Source organism: Scomber japonicus, chromosome 23 (assembly GCF_027409825.1).
Source record: "Scomber japonicus isolate fScoJap1 chromosome 23, fScoJap1.pri, whole genome shotgun sequence".
Classification (NCBI taxonomy): domain Eukaryota; kingdom Metazoa; phylum Chordata; class Actinopteri; order Scombriformes; family Scombridae; genus Scomber; species Scomber japonicus.
The window spans coordinates 14,196,092-14,211,579 of NC_070600.1; the positions used below are offsets into that span (position 1 = coordinate 14,196,092).

The 15,488-nt window shown below is 39.2% G+C and overlaps 1 protein-coding gene across 1 annotated transcript; it reads left to right on the plus strand.

Annotated features, from left to right (window-relative positions):
• The first annotated feature begins 1,834 nt into the window (after window positions 1-1,834).
• Window positions 1,835-12,925, plus strand: dcp1b (decapping mRNA 1B). The gene is made up of 12 exons (XM_053314130.1): window positions 1,835-2,185; window positions 3,080-3,120; window positions 3,409-3,536; window positions 9,633-9,699; window positions 9,952-10,031; window positions 10,077-10,201; window positions 10,342-10,440; window positions 10,680-11,412; window positions 11,601-11,633; window positions 11,878-12,101; window positions 12,227-12,379; window positions 12,536-12,925. Exons 1-12 carry the CDS (start codon window positions 2,033-2,035, stop codon window positions 12,611-12,613), a joined length of 1,914 nt encoding a protein of 637 aa, XP_053170105.1. The 5' UTR covers window positions 1,835-2,032; the 3' UTR covers window positions 12,614-12,925.
• The last annotated feature ends 2,563 nt before the right edge of the window (window positions 12,926-15,488 follow it).

The window sequence follows — 15,488 nt, forward strand, 5'->3', positions numbered from 1 at the left end:
TTGAATAGGTGCTCTGAAGTACCCTCTAGCTGAATGTGGAACTTGCAATAGAGCAGGATATGTAGAACTAAATATTAAGACTTACTGTCACGTGATCCATCTAGTATGGTGTGATATGACTAATATAGATTTCAAGACCATCCAGACCTACAAATCCTGTTCCTGTTCCCTGCTCCTGTATTGGTTACTGTCCTGACCGTCTGTATTAATTATCAGGAACAGGACGGATATGTCTAATGTCTGGACCATAGAGCTAATGCATTACATACTGTATCTGAAATAAAGCAACAAACAAGAAAAGTAACGTCTTACATAGTAGCATTATGAGGACAAGTTGAAAACCAAAACACCATAAGTTTAAACCCTTGTACATGCTGAAATTTTTACCTGGCCATTGTGAACTTTTCACTATGCTCAACATCACAAAACTGATAACATAATGGCAATTTTTTTATGTAAGTACATGAGAATGAGCGTGCATCAGCAGAAATAAAGGTAGAAATATTTCCTTAATGTTAGGCTTGAGTTGTTTTTTTAAAGGAACTTTTGCCTCCAGTGTATATACCAGTGATTCTCTTGTAATTACAGAAAGATAGACACTATTAAAAACAAACACACAAAAAAGTATATTTGTATTAATTGGGAGTTTGTGTCACAAAACTCATGAGAGATCCTTATAAACATATAAAGGCATTCAACTCCAGCTTAGTAAATGCAGTAAATAATCAGAGTTGGTTGTGTTTTAGCCAAAACTTTAACGCCCCCTAGTGCCTTTAATGGGGAATGTAACTGTGTATTGGGAAACTTAAGACTATATATAAAATGCAGTCATTATTCAAGGGTGAAAAACAAAAAGAGAGACATCAAATCCTTACTTGTATGGGAAGGATTTTAGCTCATCCATCTGTGTAAACAGGAAATTGCCACTTCAATAAAACTGCAGCTGCCGATACAATTTACTGTCTGAACATATTTATACTCAGTGTTGGGAAGTAACTAATTACATGTAACAGTGTTACATAAGTTAATTACAAAATAAATGTAACTGTAATTTGTTACAGTTACTGAGAGAAAAATGTGCAATTAAATTACACTTATTATGAAAATGTTGATGATTACAAAGGGGGTTACATCTGAAGTCAGACCTTTAAGACTTTGCTCAGGAGGAGGGTTCTTTTCATCATTTTAAAATATTTGACATGTTACTGAATATGTATATTACTGTTTTTAATTAATTGAAAATAAAAATGTTTTCAAATATATATTTAAAATAAATCATGACATGGGCTTATTTGGAACATTCATGGGTGTCACAGTACCAATGCCAGACTTTTGACTTTTTTCATAAAATATCTTTATTTTATATTCCAGTATCTACATGAAGTAATTCATATGAGAGATAAATCTTGCTTTATAAGAAATTATCTTCCTTATACATCATGTCAGTATCCATAAAAAAACACCTGAACTTAGATTTTGGTGGGATTAATGTGTACACTTAGCCTAACAGCTTGTAACATTTGTTAAAAAATTAGAAAAGTAATCAAAACGTAATTAAATGTGATGACGAGTTACATTACTTTGATTAAGCAACTGAAGTAGTTACATTACTTATTGAATTTAAATAAGGTAACTAGCAATCTGTAACCTATTACATTTCCAAAGTAACCTTCCCAACCCTGTTTATATTGAAAATCCCTGCAGTTTGCATACAGTAAAACCCCCTCATCGATTTTTTTCCAAGTCGATTGATAAGGCTGATTTCTAACTCATGCTGCGCAACCACTCTTGTCTGCTTGTTTACATCTCTCTGATTAAACATGGCCGCTGACAAACTAACTCCTGGCACTTAGAGCTCGACAACTCTTTAAAGGTTTTGACTCACCAGTCGAAATTGACAGAATAGGCAATTGTGCTGCACCCGGCTTAACTGTCTTTTTTACTCCTATTAATTGTTTATGTTTTATCTCTTCTTCCTGTGACTCGTTAGCCGCTGAAGCTAAGTAGCGAGCTAACTTCTCGATAGGGAACAATGACAGCGACTTCTGCAGGCAGCTGTCTCGCTGCTAAAGGACTGGACATAAGTCTGGCAGCTCTAAAGCGACAAGACCCATACATTAATAACATTGTGGACGTGGCAAGCCAAGTCGCTCTGTATACTTACAACAACAGAACAAATGAGTGGGTAAGCCTGAACTTTGGCTAAGGGTATGCTGTGCTAACTTAGCTTAGCTTCATCTTCTTTCCCGGTAGGCGCGTAACACAGATTCAACCACTGCGAAGTTATAGCAGTGGGTTAGCCCTGATAGATATGGTCGTTTGTAGTCTAAATAGTTGTTTTCCTATAACAAAGGAAACATATAAGTTGTTTGTTATTTAGAATATTATACTTCAAGATAATATAGAACATGGGCGATTTTAGACCTTTTTTAGGGGTGCTCAAGCACCTCTAAAAATAAATAAATTAACATGATCTTATACAACTTTAATTATTTTGCGAGTCTGTCTGTTACAGATGGGACAAACAATTATGGTAAATGGTTCAAATGGTTTTATTTTAACAACTTTAATGTACTTTGGATAGTTCTGTTATTCATATATATAAACAGATTGTTTATTCTGAACCATTCTTATACTCTATAGTAGACCACTCAACGATGTATTAATATTTCTTGTTGTAATTTTCGTTATCCGGTGAAATGAGAAATTTAGCGGGGGTTTGAGCACTTGCAGGGTCAAATCCTGATTAGGAGCTGAGCCCCCCTAAAGTTCTGATCCTAGAATCGCCCCCTGATTTAGCTATATACAATTCATATTAACAACTTCTTTTCAATCTGGGTTCCTCAGTAGACAATCAAATTAAACAGAGCTGACTCGTTTTATGCACAATTTTTGGGTGGGTTTAGATATTTTAAAACACCTGATTTGGCTTATGTGTGTTTAGCCAGTATAATCTTCAAGCATCACATCTTTTACATAAAAGTGCAGAGTGAAATAAAACACTGACTATTACTACATGTTTTCTGCTGTTTTCTTGCTTTCTTACTTTGTTTCTTGATGTTTTTAATGTGTTTTCCAGGAAAAGACAGAGGTGGAAGGTACCCTATTTGTCTACACAAGGTAATCAAGTTGTTGCAGGAGTTTGACATCTTGTCATATGAATTTTAATGCTCATCTGATTGAATAATGATAGTATAATATGCTAGGTATGAAATTCAGTAAAGCTCTCTAACAGACTCATTCAAACTATAGCTTTGATGAATGGGTTTTATGTTCTCCTATGGTATAAAGTTTATTTAGATTTGACCTTAATATTCTACTTTTTAGCCCATCTGTCTTTGTAATTTACCATGGCACAGGATATTACTTAGCTGCAGTAACTTATGTGACTCATTCTTTGTATTTCAGGCTGGCGTCTCCCAGACATGGTTTCACTATTATGAACAGACTCAGCATGGAGAACCTTACCGAGCCGATCACCAAAGACTTGGACTTCCAACTCCAGGACCCCTTCCTGCTTTATCGCAATGCACGGCGTAAGAAGAAAGACACACATATGCACACACAGACAGACTGCTTATGTCTGCTTGTTATTAATTATTGATGCCTTCTGACACATTTTATTCAAAACACCTCAGCATCTGTTGAGTATGTACACAGACACCATTAATGTAGTCTTTCCTTTGTAGGCCTTTTAGTGTGATAATCATTAAATCATAACTATCAGTGGCTTACTAAATATATTTTGCAACAGATTTTTTTTGTTTTTTGTTGTGAAAAACCTTGCTTGTGCAAAATTCAGTTATGCCAGAATTAGAGAACAAACAGTCACTAAGTATAAGACCATACAGACATAGATGGCTAAAATACCAGGAGTAGATTCTCTAGACCAAATTATTTTAAGAGACTAAATAGTTTGCTGTGTTTTAGATGTAGCAGCCAGACAAAGACAAACAGGAAAAGAGAGAAAACACGAGTGAGACAAGGAGAAAAACAGTCCATACTGAAAAAACATGGACAAAAATATAGACTGATGCCAAAAAGAGAGTCTTTGGCATACTGTCATACTGTGTACCATAGAGGGTAGATAGGGAGAGAAACTGAGTAAGTCATTTATATCGACAGTGCAAAATAAGAAAGATCAGTTCTTTGTATCAATTTTTGCAACTTCTTGACATGTTACTACAGTATCCATACCTGACCACGTTCATGTGACTTTAAAGATCTGATAGCAATAAGATGATAGGATAATATTGAAATGACAGGTGTATCCATAGCAACAGAGAGGCAGTTACATAAGCAGAGAGAGGGACAATTTGACACCACTGAATAAAGTAAATGGTGTGCTGTTCATTTTAGAAAGAACCAATCGCTCCATATACAGTAATGAGGACAGGCTTTCTGCTGTCTTCAGTTCTATCAAACCGTCTCCCTCTGGGACCCACATCTGGCTCATACACACACACTTCACAGAGTGTGCCTTTGGGACAAGAGCCTGACAGCACTACTCAACCAGCTAGCAGAGATTAGATACACCACAGCAGTCACTAATAATAAACACACACACACACAATCACTCAGGAACTGCTGACACACAAAGACCTCCCTCCATCTCACACTCTCTGTCAGGCTCAATAAGAGGCAGGTGGAATGCTGTGTTTAGATACCAGTAAGATTCCTTACGCCTACTTTGATCCCCTCACTGCAGTACTTCATTATTCTTACTGACACTTATTCCACACAGCCATTATTAAACATCCTGAAGGCTCAGTGAAGTAATATGTGTTACATAAATTTTCCTTTTTGACCTCTTTACACCTTTTTATACCAATGCATGGTCAGGGGTCATGATCAGTAATGGGAGTACATTTCAAGTGAGCAGCTAATTCATATGTAATAGGAAGGAAACAATTTTAAAATACCTATACAACTAGTAATCTCAGCTCAGTTGATGACTGTTTCCTCTGATAAAAACCAATAATGAGCAGGGGTTATGTGCGTAAAGAGAGGGTGGCTACATAGCAAACTTAAAAGTCAGTGGCTCTAACTGATTACACTGATTGAAGACGGATAATAAAACACCCAAATAAGGAGAGATGAAGGTTCTAAAGAAAGTGATTTTATCACCATGGCTGCTGTAATTTACTAGGACCCATAATGGATTTTCTAGCATGCAAGTATGTGACAAGTATGAGTTGAGCTAAGAAAGCAGAATGTGCATTACCGGAGAAATTGTGCCTCAAATGCTCAGAGAGACCTCAAAATGTCAAGCCTCGTACTGGCAGGGTAAGGTGACATTCACTGACTGTTTACCAGATGTGTGTGTGTGTGTGTGTGTGTGTAGATCTTTTCCAGAAAACTGTATGAACAGGAATGCAGTTCAGTTCAGTGAAGTAGTTTCTTTCACTGGCTAACATCTGATCCCTCCGACTATTTAGACCCCGGGCTGTTGGTAATGCTGCCAGCCCCACTGTGTGTAGTGACCTCTGCACAGAGGGGTCGTGGAATCTTATCATTAGACAAACATGTGGCTCTCAGTGCTGCTGTAACTTCCTGGAATGGCAGTTGGCACAAAGTGGCACCCCGGGCTAAAAATAAACAGTGGAGATATATCACAGAACAGGGAAAGATTCAGGGAAGATGCTTTTAGCTGGAGCAAGCTGTTATTCTTCTGGAAAATCTCCCAGCACAGAGAAACCAATAGCAAGCTTTTTACATTCCTCCCTAGAAGCACCTCCAGTCCCTAGCAGTGTTTCGGTTGACATGTTATCTACACAGCAGTCAACCACCTAACTTTGGTGGTGTTGGTGTTTTGGTGTTTTGCTTTTTGGCTGTGGCTTGTGAATGACATTTTGATAATTGATTCTGACCCATTCTGATTTTTTGATTTTAATTTATAGCAGGTGGAAACTAAAGGTCATACCACCTGCGATTTATGTATGATAATTCCTATTCTAAGTATTGTTATTGAAGCCCAAGAAGCCAAAAGTTTTTGAATTTGGATTACATTCAGCACTGATGATGGTGTGACTTCAGCCACTGATCCTGGATGTGTGCAGTCTTACCTCCTGGTCGGACATATGTGTATCCCAGTTCTGTCTCTGACACCAGCAGGCCTTTGAATTTGACCTCTGGTTCTTCCTCCAGTCTCTCATGTTTAGGTTTCCTTTGAAACAGGCCTCGCAGCATGGCTCCACCGATCTCTCAGTAGTCTTGAAGTCTAGTAGTAGTTGACTCTTTGAGTCTCTGTAGAACTTAAAGTTGCAGTTCCAGTAATGTCTTCTCCAAAAGAAAATTCAATAGAGGTGATGACACAGTTCCTCTGATGAGATTTCCCTCCTTTTTAAAAGCAAAGGATGATGTACTACAGGTGTAAGTACCACACTGTAAGAGTCCCTTGTACATTCACCAGTAACAGCGGTTGTGGCAGTGCTTTCCTCGAACTGAACTTCACTTGTAAAAGTTGTTACTCCTCTCAATTGAAATGTACCTGCACTTAGACTTTAGGAAGAAGGCATAAAGCTGTATCAATCACGGTAATGTTGTCTTAAATAAGACTAGCTTTAAATCTCAATACACTCCTCCTTCAGTGTCATGAATTCCATTCCTACAAACAGAGGAAGTGATGGTTCCTCTCAGACAGCGAGTATGGATGCACCTTACAGTAAGAGCTGCTACACATGACAAACTTCCAGCGAACTGAATACAGAGTGAAAGAATATCAACAGTGTTTGTCATAACGGATGCCAGGAACTCTCGCCACAAAGCTGATCACATAGTGCAGTAAAAGAACACCTAATCCGTCTTGGACAATACTGCTGCTTACAAACATGTCTGGGTTTCTAAATATATTCAAACTAAACAAAATATCAGAAGTATTCTTTGAGTAGACAAGTCCCAGTAATGTTGTTTGGGTTATAGCTAGAAACAGCGACTGTAATGCCAAAGCGCATTTGAACTTTGTAGAGAATGCAGTGTTGCTGTGCACTTTGAACAAAAACATAAATCAGATGTATAACTAAAAAATGTCTTCTATGACAAGCAAAGTCCTAAAGGAGCAAAGACAAAGAAGAAGAGTGGAACATATATGAATAAAAACATAAAATAAAAATTTAAAAAGTATTTTAAAGTATCCAAGTCCCACTGGAGTCCCGTCAGAGAGTTACTGTGGGTCCACAGCAGACATCCCACGTGTTTGGCTGGTTTGTCGCTGTCACAGAGGATTTGAAAGGACCACACAGCACAATTCCCAGATCACTTACAGAGTCCACTGGACTGGTTATTACTAGAGTTTCCAGAATGCCTATGATGGGTCATTCTAATCAGAATCGACACATCGACATCGCTCCTCCTAATGACGCTCACAGACTCTTTTTTTTTTTTTCTCGTCGTCCTGTTGGAGCTATCTGCCCATGTGATCGTTCAGTGGAGCTCCCGGTCCAGTTCACTTGGTTAGGATCTGTGTTCCTTTCAGATAATAGAGATGTCCCCCTCTCTCTCTCTCTTTCACTCTCCAGTGTTGTTAACTTGAGCCCCTTTCCTCTTTTTCTATCTCTACAGCTTAACCTTGTGACCACAGCCACTACTTCATTGGTGCTACTTGTTGTAATCCTCCTCCCACCCTCTCCCTCCCTCTCTTTCTCTCTCTCTCTCTCTCTCTTTCTCTCTCTCTCTCTCTCTCTCTCCCCCTCTCTCTCTCTCGTTCTCTCTCTCACTCTCACTCTCTCTCTCTCTCTCCCTCTCTCTCTTTCTTTCTCTCTCTTTCTCTTTCTTTCTCTTTCTCTCACTCACTCTCAATCTCTCTGAGGGTTTTCTGTCTTGTTGAGGTTGGGACTTTTGGCAGATCAAGACAGATTCTTATGCTGTGATAATCTCTATTAAATGCACATTGAAGGAGGTCTACTGTTATCTCTTCATGTTTCATTTTCTTCTGTTTTTAATTTTTTTTTTGGGGGGTGGAGGCAGGCCAGTATAGTGGTCAGAGAGACTGTTTCTTGTCCGACTCTCTCTGGCTGAAGATTTTTCATTTACTGGCAAAGCTCAGTCTCTGGATCCTGACAGCTCAGTTCAGATGGACTTGTTGATTATCTCCTTGTCACTACATCTCACTTCTTCCTGTATCATATCCTTCTTATTCATTTTCCCCCTTAATTTTCCAGCTCTCTGACTTTAACTGTTTGTCTCTCTGTCTCTTTCAAACCGTCTCATCCCTAGTGAGCACTAAGTGGTTCTGGCTCCACCAGACTGTCTCCCACTGCAGTTACTTATTTGGTACAGGACCGTTTTTTCCCAGGCTCATCTGAACTCTGTGTGTGTGTGTGTGTGTGTGTGTGTACTGTATGTGTCTCTGCCTCTGCCTCTCCCTCTCTGTTCCGTTTGTTCCTTCCATCTGCAGTGACCTCAGTGGCTTGCCCAACCTCATTTGTAGGCAAGTTATTTTTGTGTGTGTGTGTGTGTGTGTGTGTGTGTGTGTGTGTGTGTGTGTGTGTGTGTGTGTTTTTGCATATCTGTATGTGTGTGTGTGTGTCTCTGATAGGACTGGTGGTGGTAAAGCTGCACACTACGTAGTCCTTATTTTTCTCTGTTTCTGTCCGTCACTCTCTTTTCTGTCTTGCTTTAAGTCTTCCCTCTTCACTACATTGTGTTTTCCTCCTTTAAAAAACCCTGTCTTTATCACTTTTCTTTTTTTGGGTTTGACTTTATCTTTTTTTGAGGTGCATTTTAGGAATGAAGTGTGTGCTGATGTGTCAGATGATGTTTTGCTGTCTCATAAGGCTGTGACAGTCTGTCTGGTATCAAACCTCAAAACTTTATGATACAGCTCTCCTCTCTTGTCTTTACATTAATAATTTGATCAGACAGTGTCTGAACCGAATTTAAACTTAATGTTTTTTGTTTGTTTGTGACCTATTGGTCAAACAAAATAAGACATGTCAATATGTCACTTTTGGATCTGGAAAATGACAAAAAGCATTTTAGTTATTTTCTAACATTTTATAGATGAAAATAAGTAATCATTAGTTGCAGCCCTAGTTTTAGTATTTGTACTGGAATTCAATTCAGTGGTATTGTATGGAACATTTTCATCATTGTATAATGTAATGCAAATTACTAAGTTACTGCTGTGTAATCCTGTGACAAATATGTGTTAGTATTGCCTTTTTCCTCTTTTTCTGACGATGTTTATGTAGTTCAGGAGACTCAAGGGGCCCATGTTTCACTGTATAATGTCACTGCTGGCTTCTTTTCCCATTGGCCTGGCTGGGAAATGACTCATTTTAAAGCCTAGCATGGCTAATAATAACCCGTTTACATGTCTGTTGGGTTCGCACTGATGTCATTGCAGCAGAATTGCACTGCAGCGTGGCTGTGCAATTATTTAATTGTAAGGGTTTGGCAGGTCAGCAAGCTCATTTTGTTGTCTGCTGACCTTTGTGGCTTGAGTATCTCAGAAATACTTCTTTCATTATTGCTTTCATTATTTTACCAGCTAACTTAATTTTTAGCATTGATGGGGACATTACTGTAGACCAAGACCTCTTGAATTTTTTGTTTATGAAACATGTTCAAAAGTTCACTTCTCTCTCTTCTTCCTCCACCCCTTTCTGTCCTCCTCTTCTTCCCTCCTCCAGTGGTTATCCATGGGATTTGGTTCTACGATAAGCAGGACTGTCAACGCATTGCCCAGAGGATGAGAATGTGAGTCCATGCATTACTGTGAGCTCTATTTATGTAGCACTTAAAGAAGACAAATAGTCAGCATCTGATGCTGCACTACGGAGAGTACCTCTGGACATTAATGGTTCTGCATCTGCTGTTTAGATGAAGTAATAGTCTTAAGCAGAAATATGTACTTCACTTTACAGCTTGTCACTCTAATTTAGACAAATTTCTCAGGAAACCTGGGTATGGATGTGTATGTTTACTTTATGGACTCTTGTTTGTGTGCAGTTTGACTCAGCAGGAGCAGGTCCTGGCTCAGTCTCAGGGTGGTTGGCTGTCCCCAGGAGGAGGAGGTGGTGTGGGTGTAGGTGTAGGAAGAGGAGGAGGAGGAGGAGGTGGGGGAGGAGGAGGAGGAGGAGGAGAAAGAGGAGGAGGAGGAGGAGGAGGAGGAGGAGGAGGAGGAGGAGGAGGAGGAAGTGAAGGGAAGGCAGTAGACATCATCCAGATGCTGACCAAAGCACACACAGAGTATGACAAGGTAGGGACATACCAAAGATTCTGAAGGATTTTTTTGGGGGGAAACATAATACAAAAAGTCACTTACTGTGTCTGCTTCTGTCACATTTTCTTTACCATACATTTTTCCATTTTGTCCTCTCCCTCTATGTCTCTACGTAGGAGAAGTCTACTTCAGAGCCAAAGGAGATTGGCGGCAGCAGTGTTCTTTATGGAAACCCCAACCTGATCAAACCAATACCTGTTAAACCAAACACTCAGGTAAAACACTCACATCTACTTCCTATCTTGCCCAGTGTTTTATTAAGTAGATTTATTTCTGTCTTCTAATAAACATTGTGATGCAACAGAAAAATCTATTTCATGTTATTGCCCTTTACAGATATTGCAGTTTGCCTAATTTGTTTAAAATATTTCAGAATGAACTGCAACATAGTTGATTCTCTCTTATACTTACTGCGATCCTTTCCTCTCTCATCTCTCTGATTGTTCTTTTTTAGGACAGTGACAGTGCTGAGCCCAAGTCTCTCTCTCTGGCCACTCTGTTTGGCTCTCAGCATCATCACTCACCTAAGCCTGAGCCGGTCCCTCCATTGGCTGCCCCTGGGTCGGGGTCATTAATGGGGAAAGTAGCCCGCCCGCCTGTAGCCCGCACACTGACCTATGATACCACATTGGGATCTGGCCGAGGTGTTGCACCGGGGTGTTCAGATGGTGGAAATATTGTTTCAATCGGGCTGCAGAGTTCAGCTGCTGCCCATCAGCAACAGCAGCACTGCCCCGCCATCCAGAAGCTCATGCATGCACAGAGAGACGCCGGGGGGGTCGTCGGAGTTCTTCAGACTGTGTCCGAATCCCCAGAGAACAGGCTATGTGACAACGGGGTGCCACTGGAGCAGCATCACCTCCACCATCTTTACCATCATCAGCAGCACCATCATCATCTTCATCACCATCAACAGCAACAGCTTCAACCCGACCCGATCCAGAGACTTTTCCAAAGCCACCCACCTCCTCCCACCTCCACCTCCTTCTCTGCTGCCCCTCCTTGTTGTTCCATCCCCCCTCCTCTGCAGAAGAACCCCCTTCTCTCCGGCCAGCCCATACTTGTGGAATCTGTGCCATGTTCCCACCTTCAAGCGCAACAAAGTCAGCAGCTGTTTTTTAGCCTACCTAAGCCTCAATCAGAAGCCCAGCACAACAACCAATCAGCTTCAACTTTACAGGAAACAGGTGGGTTATCTTTTATTCTAAAACCAAAAAATACAAGTGTACCACATAGTTTTTCACTAACATGTAAAAAGAGTGGCAGTATATAAATCATAATCATAAACTATATAAATAAACATAAACTATTTTTATAATAAAAATACATTGCTATTCTGTCTGTGAATAAATAATGTTTTCCCCTGCTGTGCCAGGTTTGCTGCCATCTCAGGTGTCCAATGACCAAGGTATGAAACACATTATTATACCTGAAAATGATCAGTTTCTTAATATTGACAACAGATCACATGACAACTGCTATGTGAAAGGATACACTCGTAATGGTGAACCCACAGAGAACTATCACCTGACAGTAGTTCCTCTCTCTCTCAGCTTTATGAAGTATTTGAGCTTCTCTCAGGTTATTGTTTTGGTCTTACAGCCCATATAAAATAATTGTAATCATTGGGTCCCTTCATTCTCTCTCATTAGGGCTGTCTTCCCATATGCCAGGTGTGGTATCACCCCATGAATTGCTTCAAAAGCTCCAGCTGGTCCAACAAGAGCAAAACCTGGCTTCCCAAGATCCCCCTCGGCCCTGCCCAGGGCTGGCCCCTCGATTCCTGGGGCCCACTCAAAGTCAAGGTGCAGGCTCAATTTTAGGTCCAGCCTCAAACCAGATTACAGCAGGTCAAAAGGCTGCGCTGCAGTTTCAGGTAAGCATTGTGTACACTGTTTGCAGTGTTGTTTAACATCAATAAAGACGTAAAAGTGTTGACACTCATTTCTAAATAGTCTGAAGAGTTTTGAAAGAGTACTAATAACTATCCTGGCTGTGAAGGTCATCTCCCCCCAGCGGATACCAGCAACCGTGGCCCCAACCATGCTCCTGTCTCCCAGTGTATTCACTCAGTCGAAGTCTTCTCCGCAGCAGAAGGAGATCAGAGTTCTGTCCAAAAGCCAGCTCCAAGCCACTCTGCTACATCTGATCCAGGTGAAATTAATATAACATACCAAAACATGTGGACTAAACGCGGCAGGAAGTCAGAGGTGGCTCAACTGAAAATGTTAGAAATGGGATGGGCATTCTACCGAGTTGCTGCTTGTATCATTAACATAATGTATGATGTTCTCTACTTGCGTGTTTCAGACTGACAGCTCATTCCTGGACACCATCTATGAGGCTTACATCAGCCGCTTTGCTAACGACTCCAGCAGCAAGTACTGATGACTCTTCACACCCTCTGTCTATACATACACCCTCTCCAGGGCAGCAAGCCTCATTCTCACACCTAATATGGATGTGCCACTTCCTCCTCAGAGTATCCCCATAGGTTTAGACCATAGCCAGTCAAACCAACTATCTTCACTTTAAACCAGGTTTCTCACACCACCACCAGGTTACAACAAAAAAGCCATAAGGACAACTTATAAATGTTTTTATTCTCATATCAAAATTTCAGCATTTCTTAGCCTTCATCTTCATATTCTGTACTCCCTTGTTAGTCCTGTCTCTGAAGTTCATGACCACTCATTTTTGGAACGAATATGGCACAGTCATACAGTCCTGACTTTACCTGTAGTTAAGGGGGAAATCTAGCCTACAGTATATTCAGTGAAGACAAAAGATGCTTTTCCAAAAGTTTAAATTTAGTATTAACCTGCACTATTTGTTTCCACCAAGTGCAGCCATGTAGCATTTTATGTTTTTTACCTGTTTTGTTTACTTCTTCACAATCACCAAACACCAGCAAACCCACTGGGCTTTAACAAACAAAAACATTTTTTCTAGTTTAAGAACTAGTAAGGAAAGACATACTCAAACTGACTTGATTTATAAAATGAAATGTAAAACATGTTAAATGTGATTTGTTTTATGTGCATTTGGAAAAGTATGTTTGAATGTTGTCGGAATTTGTTGGATTTGAATAGGCAATTCTTTTAAATTAATTTCTTATTACTATACCTACAAAAGAATTTATAAGTATATTTTACTATCCAATTGCTTTTAAAATAATTGAAATGATACATTGTCATTTTGAAAAAGTATTTTTTCTTTGGTCTGTATTTAAGGTAACTGAATGTTGCCACGAGGCTTGTCAACATGACACAGATGTAAGATGTTCACAAGAATAAGTTAGCCTGCAGCAGGTCAAAGTATATCCTCTTATTGTTAATATGCAATGCTAACTATGCTAACGGATGGCTTTTCAAGCCACATAAGTGTGTCTCAATGTTTTAAAGGACCAGTGTGTAGGATTTAGTGACATCTAGTGGGGAGGTTGCAGATTGCAACTGACTGATAAGTCCTCCTCTTTCAAGCATGTCGGAGGATCTACAGTGCCCACGAAACTTGAGCCAGTGTTTGATTTGTCTGTTCTAGGCTACTTTAACATGGCTGCACAACATGGTGGGCTCAGTGGAAGAGGACCTGTCCCCTATGTAGAAATAAACAGCTCATTCAAAGAAAACAAAACCACAACGGTTCTCATTTTCAGGTGATTACACACTAATGAAAACATAGTCATGAATGTTATATTTCATTTTGGCCAATAGATCCCCTAAATCTTAAACACTGGTCCTTTTTATGAGAGAAAAAAAGTTCTTCTTTCACAGCACTTTTTAAGTTAAGTCGTGGTTTGTTGGTCTTTTCCTGCCATTTTTGGATATTTTTATTATAAAGAATTCAAAATGACATGGTATCTATCCAACTTGAAGAAACAAGGGAACTACAGGAGATTGTCAACCTGCACTACCTCACAGAGCTAGTTCAGAGGTGTACCTGTGTTTTTACTTTGTCCTTTAGGCAAATTGACAGTGGATATGATTAAACAGCTTTAAAGGTTAAGTATTCTGGTCAGGATTTTTGTCTCTGATCATCAAAAGGGATTTCATGATTACAGTTAAAACCATTGACAACATTTTATCACATCGAAACACAGCTGTTGGGTCCATTTTTTCTGGCAGAGCTGCTATTGTAATTGAAAATGTAATGATTTTGTACTCACGTCACAGTTGATGAATATTCTCCCTGCCAAACAAAACAATTTACACAAATCCCCCTCAGGTGTATTAAGACAATTTATTGATCACTTTGTCTTTAAGTGACGGATTATATGAAAAGTTTTATTGACGGTAAATCCAGCTGAGTAAATGATAGCACGGTGAAATAGAGACTAGATAGAAACAGAAAAGGTACATACATCTGATTCAGAGTTTACAGGTGCTTTTCTAAGCCAAGATGCAATGATACTATATAATAGTACATTTCCAAGATACTGTCATGCTATAAGTTATGTATGAAAAGCCATTTCACGTCAATACAACAGAAAAGTCAGTCTGTAAAGTGTTTTAATTTAGTCAGAATCAGCATTTGCAGTTTGTTTAGCTTATGTGCTAGCCAGTCTTTGCAGTAGCTACCTGAGAGAACACACAAACGGTAACAGAAAAAAGAAAAAATACATTTCAGAGAAAAACAGAATATTTTTTTCCTATTTTTGTACTCAAGAAGCAAAATATATCGTTCTCGCAGTTCAAATAACCAGCATGTAATGTTACAGCTAAAATATAAGTAAAAGTTCATTCTTATACAACATATCTACAGTTATTTGCTATTTTCTTACATTTAATTCAAAATATGTCATCTATTATACTTTTTTATTGCATTGTCTTTTAAAAATAATATCAGACATTGGAATGTTAATGGCAACATTTTTACACAAGTTTGATTTCTTTTTGTCGGGAATGTTTTGCTCTTGCATAAACTGGAATACATTTTAATTGGATATTAAATCTTCTCAAACTGCCTCTGTTGTTGTTTCTTGTGATTTCTGTTGTCCTTGTATGGATTTGCATGGCTGACTGGTATTATGATTGGCTCTATTTTTTAAGATGTATGCAGCCGCAAGTAGCGCTGATCACAGTACGGGTACACTCATTATTGCTTTAGTGTCTCATCACTGTGCTTTTTTTTTTTTTTTTTTTTGCAACAATCAATAGTGTAACATAATCTCAACAGTGATTAATCAACCAGTTTTTTACACACCCAGCAGTATTGAAAGACCTTGCCCCATGAACTCTAATAGTTTTTACACAACATTAGT